Here is an 18086-nt window from a genome sequence, read left to right as displayed (position 1 = left end):
GTGTTTCACACCTTTAGTTCTGTCGTGTAATGGACAATGATGTATCGAGGTCCTTTTTCAATAAGACACTTCATCAAATCTTCTGTTAATTACTGAAAATTGTTTGAAAACTTTAGATTGATGTCTTCACAGGGTAAATGTCTGCAATCGGCTAATTTGCTGCTAGTAACTTTTGTACTCTGTCTCACCCATTGTATGTAGGTTTAACATGGTTTTGAAGACCCAGATTTTTTCCTAGTTTGCTGAGGTATGTGTTCTGAATCATGAATAGGTGTTTACATTTTAAGAGCTTTTCTTATGTGTGTCTGGTTATTTTGGGGGTACTGAGGATGAAACCCATCACTCAGTGAGCAAATACTTCTCACACTGAGCCACATTCCCAATCCTCAGGTTGGTTTGCTTTGGAGCTTACTGCAATGATTAGGTAGATTTTTTACTTTTAATCTTATATATAGAATCATATTGGTAGATTTTTTTTAATATTGTACTAATTCTAAGTATGGAATAGAACCTATGTGTTTATTCTTAAAAAAAAAATAGCTTATGCAAATTTTTTTTTTAAATTTTAGTTTTTAAGCCAGGTGTGGTGGCGCATGCCTTTAAGAACACTCCAGGGCCAGGCAGATCTCTGTGAATTTGAGGCCAGCCTGGACTACAAAGTGAATTCCAGGACAGCTAGGGCTGTTACACAGAGACACCTGTCTCAAAAAACCATAAATAAATAATAACTGAGTTTCTAGTCAGCTGTTGTTTTGTAGCACACATCTGTAATCCTATTACATTGGAGGCTGAGGGAGGGAGGGAAGAGTTGAAACCATCCTGGATTGTACAGTAGCAAGACCCTGTCTTGCAGCATTCTTCTACTGTAGTGCAGTTTTGAAATACATCATAAAATAAACTGTGTAGTTGTTTATTTTATTCTAGATTTGGGGAGAAAGTTGTAGAAATTGTCTTTACTCCCTAGGTTGAATGAATAGTATGTAAGACTCCTTTTCCTTGAATTATACTGTTCTTTGTTGTTATTATATTAGTCAATTGCTTTGTCTCCTTTTGTATCAATTTTGGAGATTTTTCTTAGAAAATGGTCCATTTCTGTGCCAGTAAAGTTGCTCAGCTGGTAAAAGCACTTACCCCCGAACCTGAAACCCTGAGTTGATTCCTGGAACCCACATGGTGGAAAAGAAAACTACCTCCTTGGCATTGTTTCTGACTTTTATATACATGCCCCCCCCAACTCTATAATATAATAAATAATAATATAAAAAAGTAAAAAATTTTTTACCTGATTTATTGCATGTACTGCTATAAAGTTATATAATGTTTTGTTTTTTCATTTGTCCTTGTTCATTTCTTTGTTCCCATTGTTAATTGCCAGTTGAGTTTTCTGTTTTATTGGAATTTTCAAAGAACTGGCTTTGGATTGGTTTTTTTTTTTCAAGATAACTCCTTGCTGTGTTGTTTGGATTGGCTCAATATGCATTCCAGGTTGCTTTTCCCCCCTTCTTTTTCTCTTTTTTTCTTTCTTGAAATGCTTTGTCTGGCAGCATAGTCACATAATCCCAGTACTCCGGAGGCTGTAGCAGGAGGATTCTAATTTCAAGGCAGCCTGGGTTATATAGCAGCTTCTTCCAAGAAGAATCTAATAATCAATAAGTACAAACTGACATAATTTTAGTCTCATAATTTGGTATGAACTAGGAGATTGTATTATATCAAGAATTGACAAGTAAGGAGACAATGGTTACTCCTGTACTGATGCAGTATAGTAAAAAACAGTCATTAAATACAAATGATTGAATATAGGACCTCGTGCGTGCTAGGCAAGTACTCTGTCCCTGAGCTATATACCCAGCCACTATAGCTTTATTGGAGAAAATTTTATAATACCTATTAAATTTTAAATGTACATGCTTCATGAACATGTGATTAAACATTTTAGTGCTTATGTTAAGAAAGATACACAGAAAAATATTAGCATAAAAATTTATTAATAGTAAGAAATAGCAAATGGCCTAACTGGGATTAAAGTCGTGTGCCAACACCACTCGGCTCCATCTTTTTATTTTTTAAGATTGATTGATTTATTTATTATGTATACAGTGTTCTGCCTGCATGTATGATGTCTGCAGGCCAGTAGAGGGCACCAGATCTCATTATGGATGGTTGTGAGCCACCATGTGGTTGCTGGGAATTGAACTCAGAACCTTTGGAAGAGCAGCCAGTGCTCTTTAACTGCTGAACCATCTCTCCAGCCCTCATGTGCCTTCTTACAGAACTAGAAAACAATTTTAAAATTCATATGGAAACATAAGACCCTGAATATGAATAGCCAAAGCAATTCTAGGCAATAAGATTGCTGGGAGCATTACTGTACTTGATTTCAAGTTGTGCTACAGAGCCATTGTAACAAAAACATGATACTGACATACATACAGATCGATGAAACTGAATAGAGGACGTACAATGTAAATCCACAGCTGTAACCCTCTGCCTTTTGAAAAAGCACCAGAAATAGACAGTGGAGAAAAGACAGCCTCTTAACAGATGATTCTGGGCAAACTACGTATCCATGTGTAGAAGAACACGATGAGATCCCTTTTGGAAATACTAACTCCCAATGGATGGAAAGACCCTAATATAAGACTTGAAACATTTAGAAGAACAAGGAGAAACAATTCCAGGGCATATGCAAGGACTTTCTGAAATCAGTAGAGGTTTCCCAAAAGATTTAAATTGCGGGGCTAGAGCGATGACTCCGCAGTTAGGAATGCTGGCTGCTCTTGCCGAGGACTGGCTAACCCCCGCTTGTCAGTCCAGTTCCAGTGGGGTCAAATGCACTCTCTGGCCTCCACAGACTCATGTGCACAGACACATGCAGACCCAACACCCATTCACATAGAATACAAATAAACCTAAAGAAAAGTAAAAACAGATTTACCATATAACCCAGCTAAGTAGCTTGGTATCAGTTCTGTGACACCCTCTCCCCCAGGGGGAAGAAAAGCGCTGTCTAAACAGCTTAAGGGAGGAACAGTTTATTCTGGTTTTCATTTACATGCCTGTCATGAGAGGTCTGGCTTGATGTGAAAGACATGCGGCAGCTGCTCTCGCCTACGTTGTGGAGGGTCTTCTCAAATTAGTGAACCCAGTCTAGAAATCCTCATGGACTGGTCCCACATTTGTCTCCTAGAGGAGACTAGATGCTGTCACCTTGATGGTGTTAATGTCACAGATCCTTGAATATTTAGCCCAAGGACTCTGGCGGGAACACCTGCATCCAGTGTTGCTTGCAGCCACATTCCCAATGATGAAGTTGTGGGATCCACCCAGGTGTCCCAACTGGATAAACAGTGTATAGACAATGTCATTTGTTTTCGGCCATACAAAGAACAAACTTAAAGCATTTTCAGAAACATGGATGATAAATAAATGGATTAATCTAGTCCATGAAAAGCAAATACTAGTTTTTCTCTTAGTTTTTGGTGCTTAGGCTGTATATAGACATATAATACCAAGGTTGTACATATAACCTGTGAACAGACACAAAACTGTTTAGGTTACTAAGAAAAGATAAGAAGTAAAATACACTTTATCTACAGTACATACTTACATGAAAATATCCTTAGTTGTATAATGCCTATACATGATAAAAAAAATACTTGTAAATCCTAAGGGCCAATGACATGAGTCACTGGATAGAGATACTGCCAAGCCCAGTGACCTGAGTTTTATCCTTTGGAACCGCATGATGAACACCAGCTCCAGAAGTTAGCCTCTGACTGCTACACTCATGCCCCTGTACATACTCTTAGATAAGTTTTACTACAGTATGTAGATAATAGTGCTGTTCACAAAATGCACAAAAGTAGTGCTGTATTTAGTAGAAGTGTGTATGGGAAAGTATAAAGAAGTTTAATAAATAAAATAAATTGACCAGTGCAGTTGGATTGCACATTAAAACTGAAGTGATAGTCAAAAAAGAATTTGGCTTTGAATTTAAATGAATAATTTTTAAAAATGTATTTTTAGCTTTTTATGAAGGATTAGAATTCATAATTTTAATTTTTTGAGATTGAGTGTTAATGTATCGTGTTGGCAGACCTGAAACTCAGAAAGATTTTGAGTTTCTGCCTCTGCCTCTTGAAAACTATGATTAAAGATGTGGGCCACCATTCCTGGCCCAGAATCCCCAAACATTTTAAATTATGTGAATTTTAAAGTATTTAGAAGTTGTTTTATTGAAAGTTGTTTGTAGGAGAGGCATAGTGTCACACACAGAGCCGCTGTGTCAGTGTTGGGAAGTGAGCCTGCATCCTCTGCAAGAATCATCTTCTCTGCCCTTTTCATCCGTGTGTGTGTGTGTGTGTGTGTGTGTGTGTGTGTGTGTGTGTGTGTGTGTGTCTTTGTCTTTGCACACACATGCATACACATGGGGTTCAGAGAACAACTTTTGGGAGTCACTTCTTCCACAGTATGGGTTCTAGGGATCCAACTCTGACATCTAGGTTTGAAGACTGGTGCCTTTACCCACTGAGCCGTCTCCCAGACCCTCTTTCTTTTTAAATGGTCACTCTAAATAGTATCATGTTATCTCTATTAATTAAGAACCTCTTAGAAATAAAAATGAGCTGAAATGGCCAGAAGGAATTAACTGCTGTTGTTAGGACCTACACTGCTGTGTCCCTTGCTCTCTGTTTATTTCATTGCGGTAAGTAACTAAGACTATCATTTGGGCAAGTCTCTTCACTCTTACTCAAGGTAATACAGATACTTATTAAACTTATTAAACACCTGTGAAGCATAAATAATACAGATAATTGCTCTTTTCCGTAGAATCAATGCTTAGAATTCTGTTTTCAGAAATGATAAAAGTGTGTAATTCTCAATTAGAAGATTGTAAATCCCTTGCTTTACTGCTGAATTTTAAGTTCTGAAGAAAATCAAATGATTTTTCCTTACTGCTGTATATAATGGAATAATCTCGTCCTCCCAAAGTTCCCAAATTCCATAGGTCCTTTAGGCTTGTGTCAGTTTTGTTAAATTTCGGCTTTTGTTTGTGTTGAGTGGATGTCAGAGTAGTTCTCGACATAAGAGATGCCACTCACTGAACACCAGCTTGGTTCTTACTACCAGTTTTACTTTATAGGCCCTGAAGCAACAGCAGCAGAAGAAGCAGCAGCAGCAGCAGCAGCAGCAGCAGCAGCAGCAGCAGCAATGCAGGCCAAGCATGTCCATCTCCAATCAACACCTCTCTCTCAAGACTGTCAAAGCAGCTGGGGACCCTCTACCTGCCAAACCTGGTAGGCAGTTACTAGTCTTCTCTCCCCAATAGAAGTTTCTTTTTATCAGCATATTTGTGCTTTTGATGTTGTGAAATTTTATACTGTATTGTTTATTTTTAAATTGCTATTTTACTAGCATAATCTTTCTGCTGCCACAAAACTGATATAAATCCTAGGATAGGACTGGATGGTGGTGGCACATGCCTTTAATCCCAGCACTGAGAGGCAGAGGCAAGCAGATTTATGACTTCAAGGCCAGCCTAGTCTACAGAACTAGCCAAGGCTACACAGAGAAACCCAATCTCAAAAAACAAAACAACAACAAAAAACACACTCAAAAAAATCCTAAGATAAATAGGAAATATTTTCATATAAAATTATTGTATACTTGATTAAAAGTGCAGGAGTGAGATTTAGAAACCTATATTCATTAACCTTATGAATCTGTTGTTTCCAAGGTCAAGGTGAACTCTGTGTATATGTAGGCAGGTACATGTGTGTGTACATGCTTGTTGAGGTCAGAGGATAGCCTCATGTCATTTCCCTGTACCATCTACCATCTATCTTTTGGTGGTCTTATTTTTTGTATCATTTTGGACAGGGTCTCTCACTGGCCTGGGACTTGTGGTTTAGGCTAAACTGGCTGACCAGCAAACCTCAGGAATCTTCCTGTCTCCACTTCCTGGCGCTTGGATTTCAAGTGTACTGTGCTTATTTTGGCTCTTTATGTGGTTTCTGAGGATCATACATAGGTCCTTATGCACACACTGAGGACTTGGCCCTGGGGAACATGCAGAAGAATTCATACACAGAGAACTTGGGCTTGGGGTGCATACAGAAGAATTCACACACTGAGGACTTGGCCTTGGGATGCATACAGAAGAATTCATATTGCCAAGTCCTCAATGTATGAATTATACCCACTGGAGTTTATATATTGAGAATTTGCATTGGGAATGCATGCAGAATTCACATCTTCCAAGTGCTGCCCCAGGCAGAACACCTTAGATTTTATACCTTGAAGGTCTGGACCAGGGTGCAACTCAGACAATTCTACATTTTGTGTTCTGGTGTTGGATGCCATAACATTTTTACGGTGAATCTGTGGCCTTGTACTCGGGTCACAGGATGCCCTACCTTGCAGTCTAGGCTTATGCTTGAATTCCGGAGTGGGCTCATCTAGCAGCTTGGTTTCTGTGCGCCCCTCAGAAGGTTTTATCTCTTGTGACTGTGGCACAGGGTTGATGTCTAAAGACTTAGGACTTGTTCCCAGGCCCAACTCAGAGGACATCACATCTTGCAACTGTTGCTCTGAATTGAATTCCATAGATTTCAGGTCTTGAAGCTTTGTACATAATTCTGATGACTTGATATGTTGCAAATGTGGCTCGTGACTGAACGGTATCTCTTTTATGTAGATGTAACCGTCTTTTTAAATAACACAGCCGATTCAGAGATGAAAGCCAAGAGGTCAGAGCAATAGCTGAGAGCTGAGATTAAAAACCTTACCCTTCACTGCCGCTGCTGTCCTACTTCCTATGTGTTTGTGCTTTTTATTGACTTTCTATTCTACCTTCTCATTGGTTGTAAACCCAACCATATAACCTCCTCGTCACTGCCCATCTATACAGACCTCCAGGTCTTCTATGGTTGGTATTGAGATTAAAGGCCTGTGTCTCCATGCTGGCTGTATCCTTGAACACACAGAGATCTGCCTAGCTCTGCCTCCCAAGTGCTGGGATTAAAGGCGTGCACACCACCGACCAGTTTCTGCTATGGCTTGCTATTAGCTGTGACCCCCAGGCAATTTTATTTATTAACATAAAAATAAAATCACATTTCAGTACAATTAAAATATCAGCATAGTTTTATTTTTTGAAGTTGTTGCTTTTGACCTAATTTGTGAGACTTCTTGCTTCTGGTTTCTGGCATTGAGTTCAGAAGGCACCAAGCTATAAATCTTTGAGTCCGAGGCCTGCTTAGAGAATCCCACAAACTGTGATTCAGCACCATGCTTGATCCCTGTATCCTTCATTGTGTGGACATATATGGGCTCAGATTTCACACCTTTCAACTTTGATCCATAGTTGACTGACTCAAGTTTCATACCTTGAAGGTGTAATTCTGGTGTTAACATAGTTAATTTCCTGTCCTGTATATGAGCAGTTTCCAACAGTAAAGGTTCCCTGTCAAGTGCCTTACTCAATATCCATTTTAAAGATTTTACATCTTGCCACAGTGGCTGATCAATTCAGATGACCTCACAACTCTGTTGTGTAGACGGCTTCAATTCTGTAGGGCTGGCACTTTGAGACTGTAACCTAAAGTTTGACCCTATTCATTTCTTCCTTTGAAACTCAGATACTGGTATCCACTGCACAGATTTTGTACCTCCAATTTGTGGTTCAGTATTTAGTGCCACAGTTCTTGCATCCTGAAGCAGTGGCTCTAACATTGGCTCCAAGGCTTTCACTTGGTACACCTGTGATTCTGGAGTCAATGGACAAGGTTTCATACTTAGTGCCTGTGGCCCATATTGGACCTCTTGAGCTTTTACATTATGAACAACTGGTTCAGGAGCCAATTCAAATGAGGGTGCATCTTTACATTGTAGTTTAGAGGTGAGCTCTATGGGTTTTCTACTTGCAGGTTTGGATTCTTGTTCTGACCCCAGAGACAATATATCTTCCGACTCCAACTGTTTGTTCAGTTGGTCGAACATCCCACCTTTCCACTGTGCTGAGCTTATGTGGTCATCCTGTCTAGGCTCAAGGGTGAAATCCATGGGTGCCCTCCCTTGATACTGTTGTGTGGAGACTAAATCCATGAATCTTACTCCTTGGATACCTTGTGTTTTGGCTTTATTCACAGGTTTTAGACTTTGCTGCTTCAGACATGAGACAATCACACGTTTGCTATCTTGTGTTTGTGGCTGTGAAGTCAGTTCCTTGGCTTTTACATTGTGTTGATGAGGCTCTTGCAACACCTCCATAGGCTTATCTTGAAACAGCATCCCTGGTACAAAAGTCCCGGGATTCTCCCCTTGCTTCTTTGCTTCAACCAAACCCACAGTTTTCAAATCTTGAATTCTTGAACCTGGAATCAACTTCACAGATTTCATCCATCTGACTGGGAACTACTTGGGGATATCACTGTAGATTTTATCCTCTCTAGACATTGTCCTAGAGTTAAGACTGCAGATTTCCTGTCTTCTAACTGTGGTCCTGAAGGTGGTAACTCAGATTTTAAACCTTTCAAGGTAGAGCCTGGAAGCAGCTCCTCATTTATCTCCTGCTTGTGTCCCTGGGGTTGACAGCTTAGATTTGACTTTTCCCAACTCTGACTTTGACCTTAACTCCATAGTTTTGAGATAATTGGGTGTTTCATACTGCAAAACTCTGATAGTTCTGGAGGCAACACAAGCTTCTTATCTTCAACCTGTGTCTCTTGGCTTAATGGCCAAAACAGTTCTGGCATCAATGCCCGAGGCTTCCTATCTTGAAGCTGAACACCTGGCATGAACTGTACACATTTGAAACCTTGGTGCTTGGGCTCTGGATCGCATCAGAGAATCTCACATGTTGCAAGCATGGTCTTACATTTATGTCTACTGGCTTCCCAGGTTATGGTTGTGGCTGTGGTTCTGGAATCTTTGGCCTCATGATAAAATCTGATGATCTGGTTTCTGGCCCCAGAGAACATGGTATTTCATCATGAGATTTCACACCATAATGTGGGGGGCCTGACATGAAATTTACTGGGTTTTCTCCTTGAAGAAGTAGCCCTTGATACAACATTGGAAACTGGACACTTTGCAATTTGGGCCCTGGAATCAATTTCAAATTGACACTGAGCTGCTGTGGCCTAGATTTAACTCCACAGATTTCACATTTGGGGACTGTGTCCCCTCAATCTGTTCCTTCAGTGATAAACTTTGTAGACGTGGCTCTGGTTTTGTCTTTTCAGGATCTACCTCTCCTGCAGATGAAGATTGTATTACATTTACAGAGTTCTCCTTTTGCAACTGTGATTCTCTATCCATTTGCCTAGACTTTATTTCCTGGACCTGTGGCCTTGGGATCACATCTTTAATATGTGGTTTGTGTCCTGTAGTTCGTCCTGCAGGTTCTACAACTTGTACAGGTGGTTCAGTGCAGACTTCATATTCTGGGCAAAGGACTCTGATTTCTCACCTTGCACTCCTGGTTCTAGACTAAACTCCAGAGATCTCACTTCTGAATATAGGTCTATGATGGTTCCCTGGGTATCATCAACTTTAGAGAATGTCAATCTGAAGGTCTCTGTGTCTTCATCTTCTGGTTTCAGAGTTCTTTCCGATGGGTTAGTAACTTCTAAACCTGGTTCTAGAGTCAACTGAACAAACTTCACATCTGGGGGCTGTGGCTCTGGGGCCATCACTCCTGAGGTCATTGTTTGCACTTCTGAATCTAGTAGCAAATCCAGAGTATCTTTAGTTGCACTTCCTGATTCTGGAGTCTCTTCCATCTCTTTTACAACTTGGGTCCCAGGTTCAAGAGTATCTTGGAGTGGTGGTGAGTTCATCTCCACAGATTCTGAGGTCTGGCTCAATGGTGCACTGGACTCATCCCTAATGATGATTGTGGCAACAGAGCAGATTCTTCCACCTGCCGGCAAGGTTCAGAGGTCACCCTTGTTTCTGAGACTGGATGCTGTAGAGTTAGTCCTTCAGGTTCTAGGAAGTGATAACTTGGTTTGGGGGTTGCTTCTAAAGATTTTGTTGCATAAAAGTGTGTGCTTGGGATCAGTTCATCAACTTCCATACTCTCCACCAGTGCCTCACAAAGTAGACTCCTACCTTCTACAAATGGAGTCTTTGTATCCTCAAGCAGTGGTACAGAGGCTATCTTATCAGAGCCAGTGCTTTGTGAACATGGTTCTGGGGCCAAGTTCACAGATTTTATATCTCCAAGTGATGGTCTTGGAGTCAACTCCACCATTTTTATATCTCCTTGTAACTCTTGTGATAGAGCTGAAAGAGCTTCTTCCATACCTTGAGACTGAGAATCGGAAATCAAATGTACTGATACATTACTGTGCTTCTGTGGACATGGGGCCAGCTCAGCAGACTTTTTGTTTTGGAGTCATGGTTCAGTTGTCAGTTGGCCAGATTTCACATCTTGAAACTGAGACTCAGGGGCTGATGGCACAGATGTCTCACTTTGCAGTTGTGGTATAGGGGTTAATTCCTCATATTGCATATTCTGCTGATTCAGTTCTGGAGCCAAATCTATACATACCACTGTTGAAGTTGGTGATCCATATTTTTCCATTTCTGGGACTAAATCTGTGGTTATGTCCACAGATTTCACACTTTGCAATCTTGGATCTAGGATTAGGTGCTCAGATTTTACATTCTGTTGTTCTGGGGGTAAGTCCATTGAATCCCTAACCTTAGGCTGTGGCACTGTACCCCCCCCCCCCAAATATTCCATTTCCTGAAGCAGTGGTATGACTGGCCCTACTTCAGCTTCTGGAGCTTGATGCTTTTGGCTCCTTCCTATAGGTACTGCACCTTGATCTGGTGGTGCTGGGATTGTTCTCGTGGATTCCATTCTTTGATGATGTGACTGTGGTGTCTCCATAGGATCCTTCACTTGTGGCCAGTTCAACCCCATAGTTTCTGTCATGTTGTGACTTTGCCTTGGGCTCACCTCCGAACAGTTTAAGTCTTGGTGCCATGGGGTGAACTCTGAAGGGTCTGTGACTTGATGAGACAGTCCTGGAGTCAGTGACACATACTCTGTGCCTCGAGATTGTGGCATAGTCCCCACGGAGACTCCAACTTGACCCTGTAACCCAGAAGGCAATTCCAGAGCCTCTTTGATTTGAGGCTCTATAATTTGTAGTGTTGTGATCATTCCTGTGGGAGACGCCTGGACTAGCGGGGTCACCTTTAGAGCATGCAGGGCCTGACCTGACGGTAGTAGGTCATCAGTCATTCCTGGTGGTTCCAGGACTTTAGATGGTGGCTGTGGAGGTACGCTTCTAGATTCTACAGTTCCTACTGGGACAGCAGTAGTCGGAACATCTGGTTGAGCTAGTGCTGTGGATATCGTTCTATATAAATAAAACACTGATGGCCAGTGACCAGACAGGAAGTGTAGGCGGGACAAGGAGAGAGGAGAATTGTGGAAACAGGAAGAAGGAGAGAGAGACACTGCAGCCACCGCCAGGAAAAGCAGCATGTAAAGACGCTGGTAAGCCACCAGCCATGTGGCAAGGTATAGATTTATAAAAATGGGTTAATTTAAGATATAAGAACAGTTAACAAGAAGCCTGCCACAGCCATATAGTTTGTATGCAATATAAGTCTCTGTGTTTACTTGGTTGGGTCTGAGCGGCTGTGGGACTGGCGGGTGACAAAGATTTGTCCTGACTGTGGCCAAGGCAGGAAAACTCTAGCTACAGGTTGAGCTGACACTGGGGTCAAATTTTCAGCTGGAGGCTGTGAGCCTCGAATCAAAGCCCTAGATTTAGTAATGTGTGTCTGTCCTAGTGGAATTATCTGCATGACATCCATGGCTTGTTTTGCCACTGGAGACACTTTTGTATCTTCAGTGTCTTCAGGCAGTGCACTTGAGCTAATTTCCATTGCATTTTGATGTACTGGACTTGGAATAATCCTGATGTGTTTTGTGGCTTGATTCTGTGACCCCAAGGTCATGGTCAGTGTTCCCATGTCTTTATGCTGAGGCTGGGGAATCATTTCCACAGCTTCCACAACCGTCTGCTGTGGCCCTCGACTCATACTTCCTGGTCTTTTGGCTTGATAGTTATGCAGTGTATCTGTCTTCACTGATTCCATGACTTGGTATTGTGGCTTTGGGGCTATTCCTACTGGTTCTATGCCATGTGGACTTAATTTGTCAATCATCCCCATGGAATCTGTGACGTGAAACAATGCCACAGGAGTTACCTTCATGTCATCTGTGACTTGACTCAGTCTTGAGGCCATGCTCTTTAATCCCGTGGTTTGATCCTGATGATGGGTTACTTCTATCGGTTCAGTTACTTCATTCAATGGCTGAGGAGTTATACTCACTGTTTCTGCTTGATTTGGTGGCTGTGGGGAAAACCCCACAGAGTCTATCACCTCCGACTGTCGTTCTGGGTTTATTCCCATTAAGTCCATAACCTGAAGCAAGGCCAGTGGTGTGACCTTTATGACATCAGTGGCTGAAGGTGGTATCTTGGGTGTCAGCTCCACATTAGTTAGTTGTGCCTTTTGTGTCTGTACCCTTTTTTCTGGAAGACCTATGACCCTCTGCTCTATATTCAGCTCTAACACATGCTTTGAATCCTTTTTCACTAAAGCTTGTTCTTCCTGAATTATGTTAACCGCTAAATTTCTGGGTTATGGAGTGCCTGTTGATATAACTAAAGGATTATATCTAAGTTCTTGGCGGTCATCATGGGGTTGTGACTCCCTGTTTGAGGGAAATGGCTGTGAAATCACTGCTTCCATCCTATGGACTTCAGAATTCACCCCAATGTTCATGTGGAGATGAAATGATGGAGGATCTGGAGATGTGTTGGTATTTTGCTCAGCACTCTGAGGAATGAGTGTAGGTAACTGAGTTTTCCGGAGCTCTTCTTCAGGGACTCCTTGTACATCCATCAAATGATTGAGTATGTTCCAGGATTTCTTCACGGGCAGAGGCACCACTTCTTGCTGCAAAGTAGAAGCCTTCTGAGACATATGTCCTTCCAGTTCTCCTCTGATCAAAGGAGAGAGCTGGAGTGGAGCCCCTACCAGGGGTCCTGGACTCTCATCCAAATCAGAATCTGACCCATGATTTGATTGAAAATGAGTCTCTCCCTTATCTTTTGTTTTCTCTTGCTCACAAGGATCTAAGGATTCTAAAATAGAGCTAATGAAGGAAGTTTGAGCTTGTAAGGGAGGAAGAAGTGCCAAATTCAGAGAAAGAGCTGATTTCTCAGGATCTGTCAGCCGAGAAGTAGGCAGGGCTGTGCCAGGGCTCCTGGGCATAGATGGTTCCTTCTGGGAGGAAACAGGTCCACTATCGCTCTGGAATTGCCAAGCTGTTCCTTCATGAAACATTGGAAGACAAGACAGGCTGGAGCTGTTGTTGGATGATGCAGAGGACATGCTGTAGTCAGTAGAAGGCTTTCCCTTTTTACAGTAACAGCTGGGTGGGACAGCCTCCTGAAGCACAGCATCAGAGACGGAGGAAGAAGTCACATCTCGGGATTCTGAAACATTCAGCTCCATAAGCGTTGATCTGAGAAACAAAGAGAAATGTTTTCATTTTCTTTGGAATCAGTAGGGAAATTAGAGAGAATGAAGGGAGTGGCTATTTCAAACCCAAAATATTTCTGGTCTAAGGGAGAGATGAGGGAAAAGAGTGATTGCATTCACAAACATCAATCATTTATGTAAAGAATTCCTCCACCAAGAGCAGAGGAGACGAGTCCGTCAGTAGCGTACATGCTATACCAACAGAGAAGCTGAGTTCCCTCCCTAGAGCCCACAGGAAAAGAAAAGAACACAGTGCCCCAGTGCCGGGCAAGCAGAGACAAGTCGATGCCCTGGGCCTCACTGGACAGCCAAGAATAATCAGTGAGTCCCAGGGAGTGACTCTACCTCACAACACAAGGTGGATGGCTCCCAGAAATGACACCCAAGTTTTACACAACACACACACACACACACACACACACACACACACACACACACACACACACGCACGCACACGCACACACACACATGCACACACACACACCACACACACTCATATTTCAAAGTCAAACAAGAGGCATGTGTTTGCTCGTATGTAATATTAAGAGACAGCACGGGAACACCGAGCCCTAGAGAACAAAGCAGAATTTCTAAAGAAGGCTCTAGGAGATTATGAAATTAAATACCAAGATAAAAATTGTGTATGGGTACATACATACTTGGGGGAATGTCCCAAACTCTCATTAGGTCCAGAAGGGTGTCAAGACCCATGAAGAGTATCCAGACTGAAGAACTCTTCAGTGTAGACTGAAGGGGCAGCTGACAGGGTGTGTGGCCACGTCTGCTGATGTCCGGCCTTCAGCCTCATGGGGCTCCGCTGACTGCTGGTTCTTCACCTGGTTTTGGAATTTCTTGCTTCTTACCTCACCACACACACTCTCGTTCACACACCCCTCCCCTTTCCTCTCTGGGAGAGTGTCCCGAAGTGTGGCCCCCTCACTGATCTTCTTCCATGTAGTGAGGCTCCCTAGGGCGTCTCATTCCTTCCTTCCATTTCTCTCCTACCCCCGTGAGGTAGATATTTGTGAGCCTGACCCTTGAACTCTTCATCACTGGGTCAGGTCATCTCGTGCTGCGTGCTCTTTTCAGGTGTCCTGCTTTGTTCCTGTTGTTCAAATCCACACGTGTCCCCATGTGTGTGACGTTGGAGAAGCTGTTGCAGTTTTTAATCTGCAGAATGCACAGGGCAGCACACCTTGCTGGCCGGATTGAGTATGCACATGGAGCTGGCCTGCAGGAGGCGCTCTAGCCACTGCACTGCTCCTGTGTCATCCCCTCACCAAAGCTCAGCCCCAGAGCCTGGAGCTGCTCAGGGGTAAAGCGCTTGCTGTGCAAGCAGGGGGTCCTGAATTCTGTTCCCAGCACCCACATGAAAACTAGGCACGGAGGTGTGCATCTGTGACTGTAGTTCTGCGAGGTGGCCATAGAGGTGGACAGGTGCCAAGAGTGTGCTAGCTGTGCAGTCTAACAGCTGTGAGAGACCTACAAAACAGTGAGGTGTGATGGCAGGCAGATCTCTGTGAGAGTTCAAGGCCAGCCTGGTCTACATGGCAGAGTTCCAGGCCAGTCAGTTACTCTGTCTTTAAGATAAACAACCATAAATAAGTAAAAAAGATAGAGTGCAATTAGAAGAAAATGCCCGAGTTTGACCTCTGACCTTCACATACATATACATGGATATGTACTCCTCCACCCCCCAATCAACTTGATAAGTCCCTTGCTGGGTTACCTTGACAATTACTTGTGCAAGCCTTGTTTGGCTTTTTTGGTTTTTAGTTTGTAAGGTGGCAGCAGCAAACCACTTGCTTCAAGTTATTGGGAGAATTTCCTGAAGTCGAGCCAGAAGCTTGGTGTACGTAACAAGTGCAGAGATGGAGGGGTATGGAGGGCTGATGTGATGGGTTCTGTTTTTCCATGGGTTTATTTTGAAGCCTGAAGAAGTTGGGAAGTGAGCAGGGGTGGGAGGGCTGGCTGGAGGTGAGAAAGCCAACACATGCTGAGGGTTATTTCTGCCCTGACAGATTGGGGAGAAAGTCTGTGGTGTCTACAGCAGCTGTAGGTTCACTCTGCAGTTTTCAGAGTGCAGTGACTGCAAGTCTGTGATGTTGTTGGTTTGTTTTTCTTCTTTATTCTTCGAGGGGCCAGCCACCAATTCCCACATAATTCACACAGAGGCTTATTCTTAATTACAAATGCTAGGCCTTAGCTTGGCTTGTTTCTAGCCAGCTTTCCTCAACTTAACTGATCCTATCTACCTTTTGCCTCTGGGCTTTTCCTGTTCTCTGTCTTCTGTAAATCTTACTCTATGGCTTGCTGTGTAGCTGGGTGGCTGGCCCCTGGAGTCCTCCTCCTCCTCTGGCTCCTTCTCTCCTCCTGGATTTTTCCTTCTATATATTCTGTCTGCTAGCCCCACCTTTTCTCCTGCCTTGTCGTTGGCCATTCAGTTCTTCATTAGACCATCAGCTGTTCTAGACAGACACGGTAACAAAGCTTCACAGAGTTAAATGCAGCATGAACAAAAGTAACAACCTTGAAATCATACTCTGCAGCAGTGTGATGTAAGTAGAGAGCCTGTCCTTATTCCTGCTGCCGGGCCCCTTCCCAGGCTTCCCGCATGCCCATGCACATGACCCCTCTGCTGCTTTAGATCCAGTTGTTCCTGACTGGGGCTGGACAGTGATGCTTTGCCTGCTAGGAATGCAGACTCTCATTACCCAGGGTGCTGGAGCACTTGCATGTAGGATTGTGTATTTCCAACAAGTTCCCAGCTCATGGGCCACACCGAGTAGAAGGGTTCTAGAGTATTCTCAAGCTGGTTCTTTAGATGGTTCTGTGTGCCCCCATTCAAGGAGTGGAAGATTAAGGATGCTGTTTGGCATCTCCAGGGAAGCTGCTTTAAGATAAGCAGCTTAATGTAAATATGGCAAAGGTTTTGTGTTATGTTGTAACCTGTTAAATCCACCAACCAGTGTTCAAAACTCTGAGGTACAATCTGAGAACATGGTATTGTAGAAAGTGGCTAAATGGCAGGCTGACTTGGAGTAGTGGGAGGGAGAAGAGATGCTTTTCTGGGGGGAGAGGGATTTGAGACAGGATTTCTCCGTGCAACTTTGGAGCCCGTCCTGTAACTCGCTCACTGTAGCCCAGGCTGGCCTCGAACTCACAGAGTTCCACCTGCCTCTGCCTCCCGAGTGCTGAGATTAAAGGCATGTGCCACCTCCACCCAGCTGAAGAGATGCTTTTTGAGGGTTTCATGTCAGTGCATTGGCAGCTTATCATTTGGCATTTAGGAAACTCTTTTAAGCAGCAGTAGATTCATCATCACAGTGCTGGTGAAAGTTCATGAGTCCTTCACTAAGATAGAGGAAAATGGACATCGGATTCATAGTGAACATGGAGTCAAATCTGCTACCTGTGGCAGAATATCTATGCTATGATGCTCCAAAGTGCAGACACAAAACATCTTTCTCAGCACTGTCTACACAATTTCAAAAATGTCCCCAGAAAACCTCACTTACTTCTTAGCTCCCACGATCCTAGTGCTCCTCTGTGGCTTAAAGGCTGTGGGTCCCGGGGTCTAGCAAATCACAAGCACACGAGTGAGTGCCAGGGACCTCTGAACCTCATCCACAAAGAGATGACTCCCCCTTGTGCCTAGACGGGAAGCTCTCACGGGCAACTCCTTCAAATGGAAGGAAGGTGGGTGACACTTCCTAGGAAACGTGTGCCATGCTATATTTCCACAGTGTGAAGGCGGGCTGACAATACCGGGGCTTTCATTTTTGCCCATTCTCAAAGCCCTATCCTAGAGGAAGGATCGAAAACGGAGACAGAAAAAAAATAAGAAAAGGTACGGGAGGCACTGGGGATGCTGGAGGAAGATAACTAATTACGATCTACCGAGGAACTGAGTCCGAGGACACGGGGAACAGGCAGAACTAAAAATGGGGGGGAAACGGGGGGCAAGTGGCTCTGATATAAAAGGGTGGGGCCTACGATGGGCTCTGATGAAACCAACTCCGAGTTCGGGACAAAAGCAAGGGCCCTGGTGTTCGCGGCTCGACAGTTCTATCGCTAAAGTATAATGGTCACACCAAGAAACTCACGGCGGTGACTGCACCGAGTCTGGAAGACATCACTCCCCCTCCATGCCTAACAATTTCACCCAAGGGCTCCGGCCAGACCAACGCCACTTCCGCTCTCCTCGCCTCTCCCGGATGTGGTCTCGGCGGCGACTAGTCCTGTTCTGAACATCTACTTCCGCCTAGCAGATTCAGAGGGGGCTGCAGCGGGGAAAGTCACGTGACGACGCCGGTTCTGATGCTTTTGAGACCCCGCCCCCATGGCGACAGGAGGTTTAGGGAGGCCATGGGGCCAGAGGGTTGGAGCAAGTGGGCGGAGTCTGAAGGTTTAAGTAAGGGGTCCTCCTGAACCCCAACCCTTGAGTTCCGGTAGTTTGCACACCTACTCCCACCCACCCCACAAGTGATCTTAGGGATGCA

General features: G+C 43.7%; 2 protein-coding genes and 1 long non-coding RNA gene across 26 annotated transcripts in view; 2 read left to right on the top strand and 1 right to left on the bottom strand.

Annotated features, from left to right (window-relative positions):
- LOC143270189 (putative Polycomb group protein ASXL2) overlaps nt 1-18086 on the top strand; it is a 198582-nt gene that overhangs the window by 52146 nt on the left and 128350 nt on the right. For all 24 annotated transcript variants that reach the window (XR_013047187.1, XR_013047181.1, XR_013047183.1 and 21 more), the window contains one exon: nt 5147-5300. Coding sequence is in view for 14 of the 24 variants with exons in the window: in XM_076559168.1 (XP_076415283.1) it covers nt 5147-5300 (154 nt within the window). In the remaining 10 variants the exon portion in view is untranslated. The remainder of the gene's footprint in view (nt 1-5146; nt 5301-18086) is intronic.
- The window catches only part of LOC143270188 (putative Polycomb group protein ASXL2), a 287604-nt gene that overhangs the window by 245644 nt on the left and 23874 nt on the right, over nt 1-18086 (top strand). The gene's annotated exons all lie outside the window — the stretch shown is intronic.
- Nucleotides 643-5151, bottom strand: LOC143270201 (uncharacterized). Its single transcript, XR_013047225.1, has 2 exons — nt 3060-5151; nt 643-2912 (listed from the first exon to the last, which is right to left on the bottom strand). It is a non-coding gene; the product is annotated as an uncharacterized LOC143270201 (long non-coding RNA).

This window comes from Peromyscus maniculatus, chromosome 22 (assembly GCF_049852395.1).
Source record: "Peromyscus maniculatus bairdii isolate BWxNUB_F1_BW_parent chromosome 22, HU_Pman_BW_mat_3.1, whole genome shotgun sequence".
Taxonomy (NCBI): Eukaryota; Metazoa; Chordata; class Mammalia; order Rodentia; family Cricetidae; genus Peromyscus; species Peromyscus maniculatus.
Note: the sequence above shows the minus strand (reverse complement) of the source record. Positions and strands in the feature narration are given on the sequence as shown.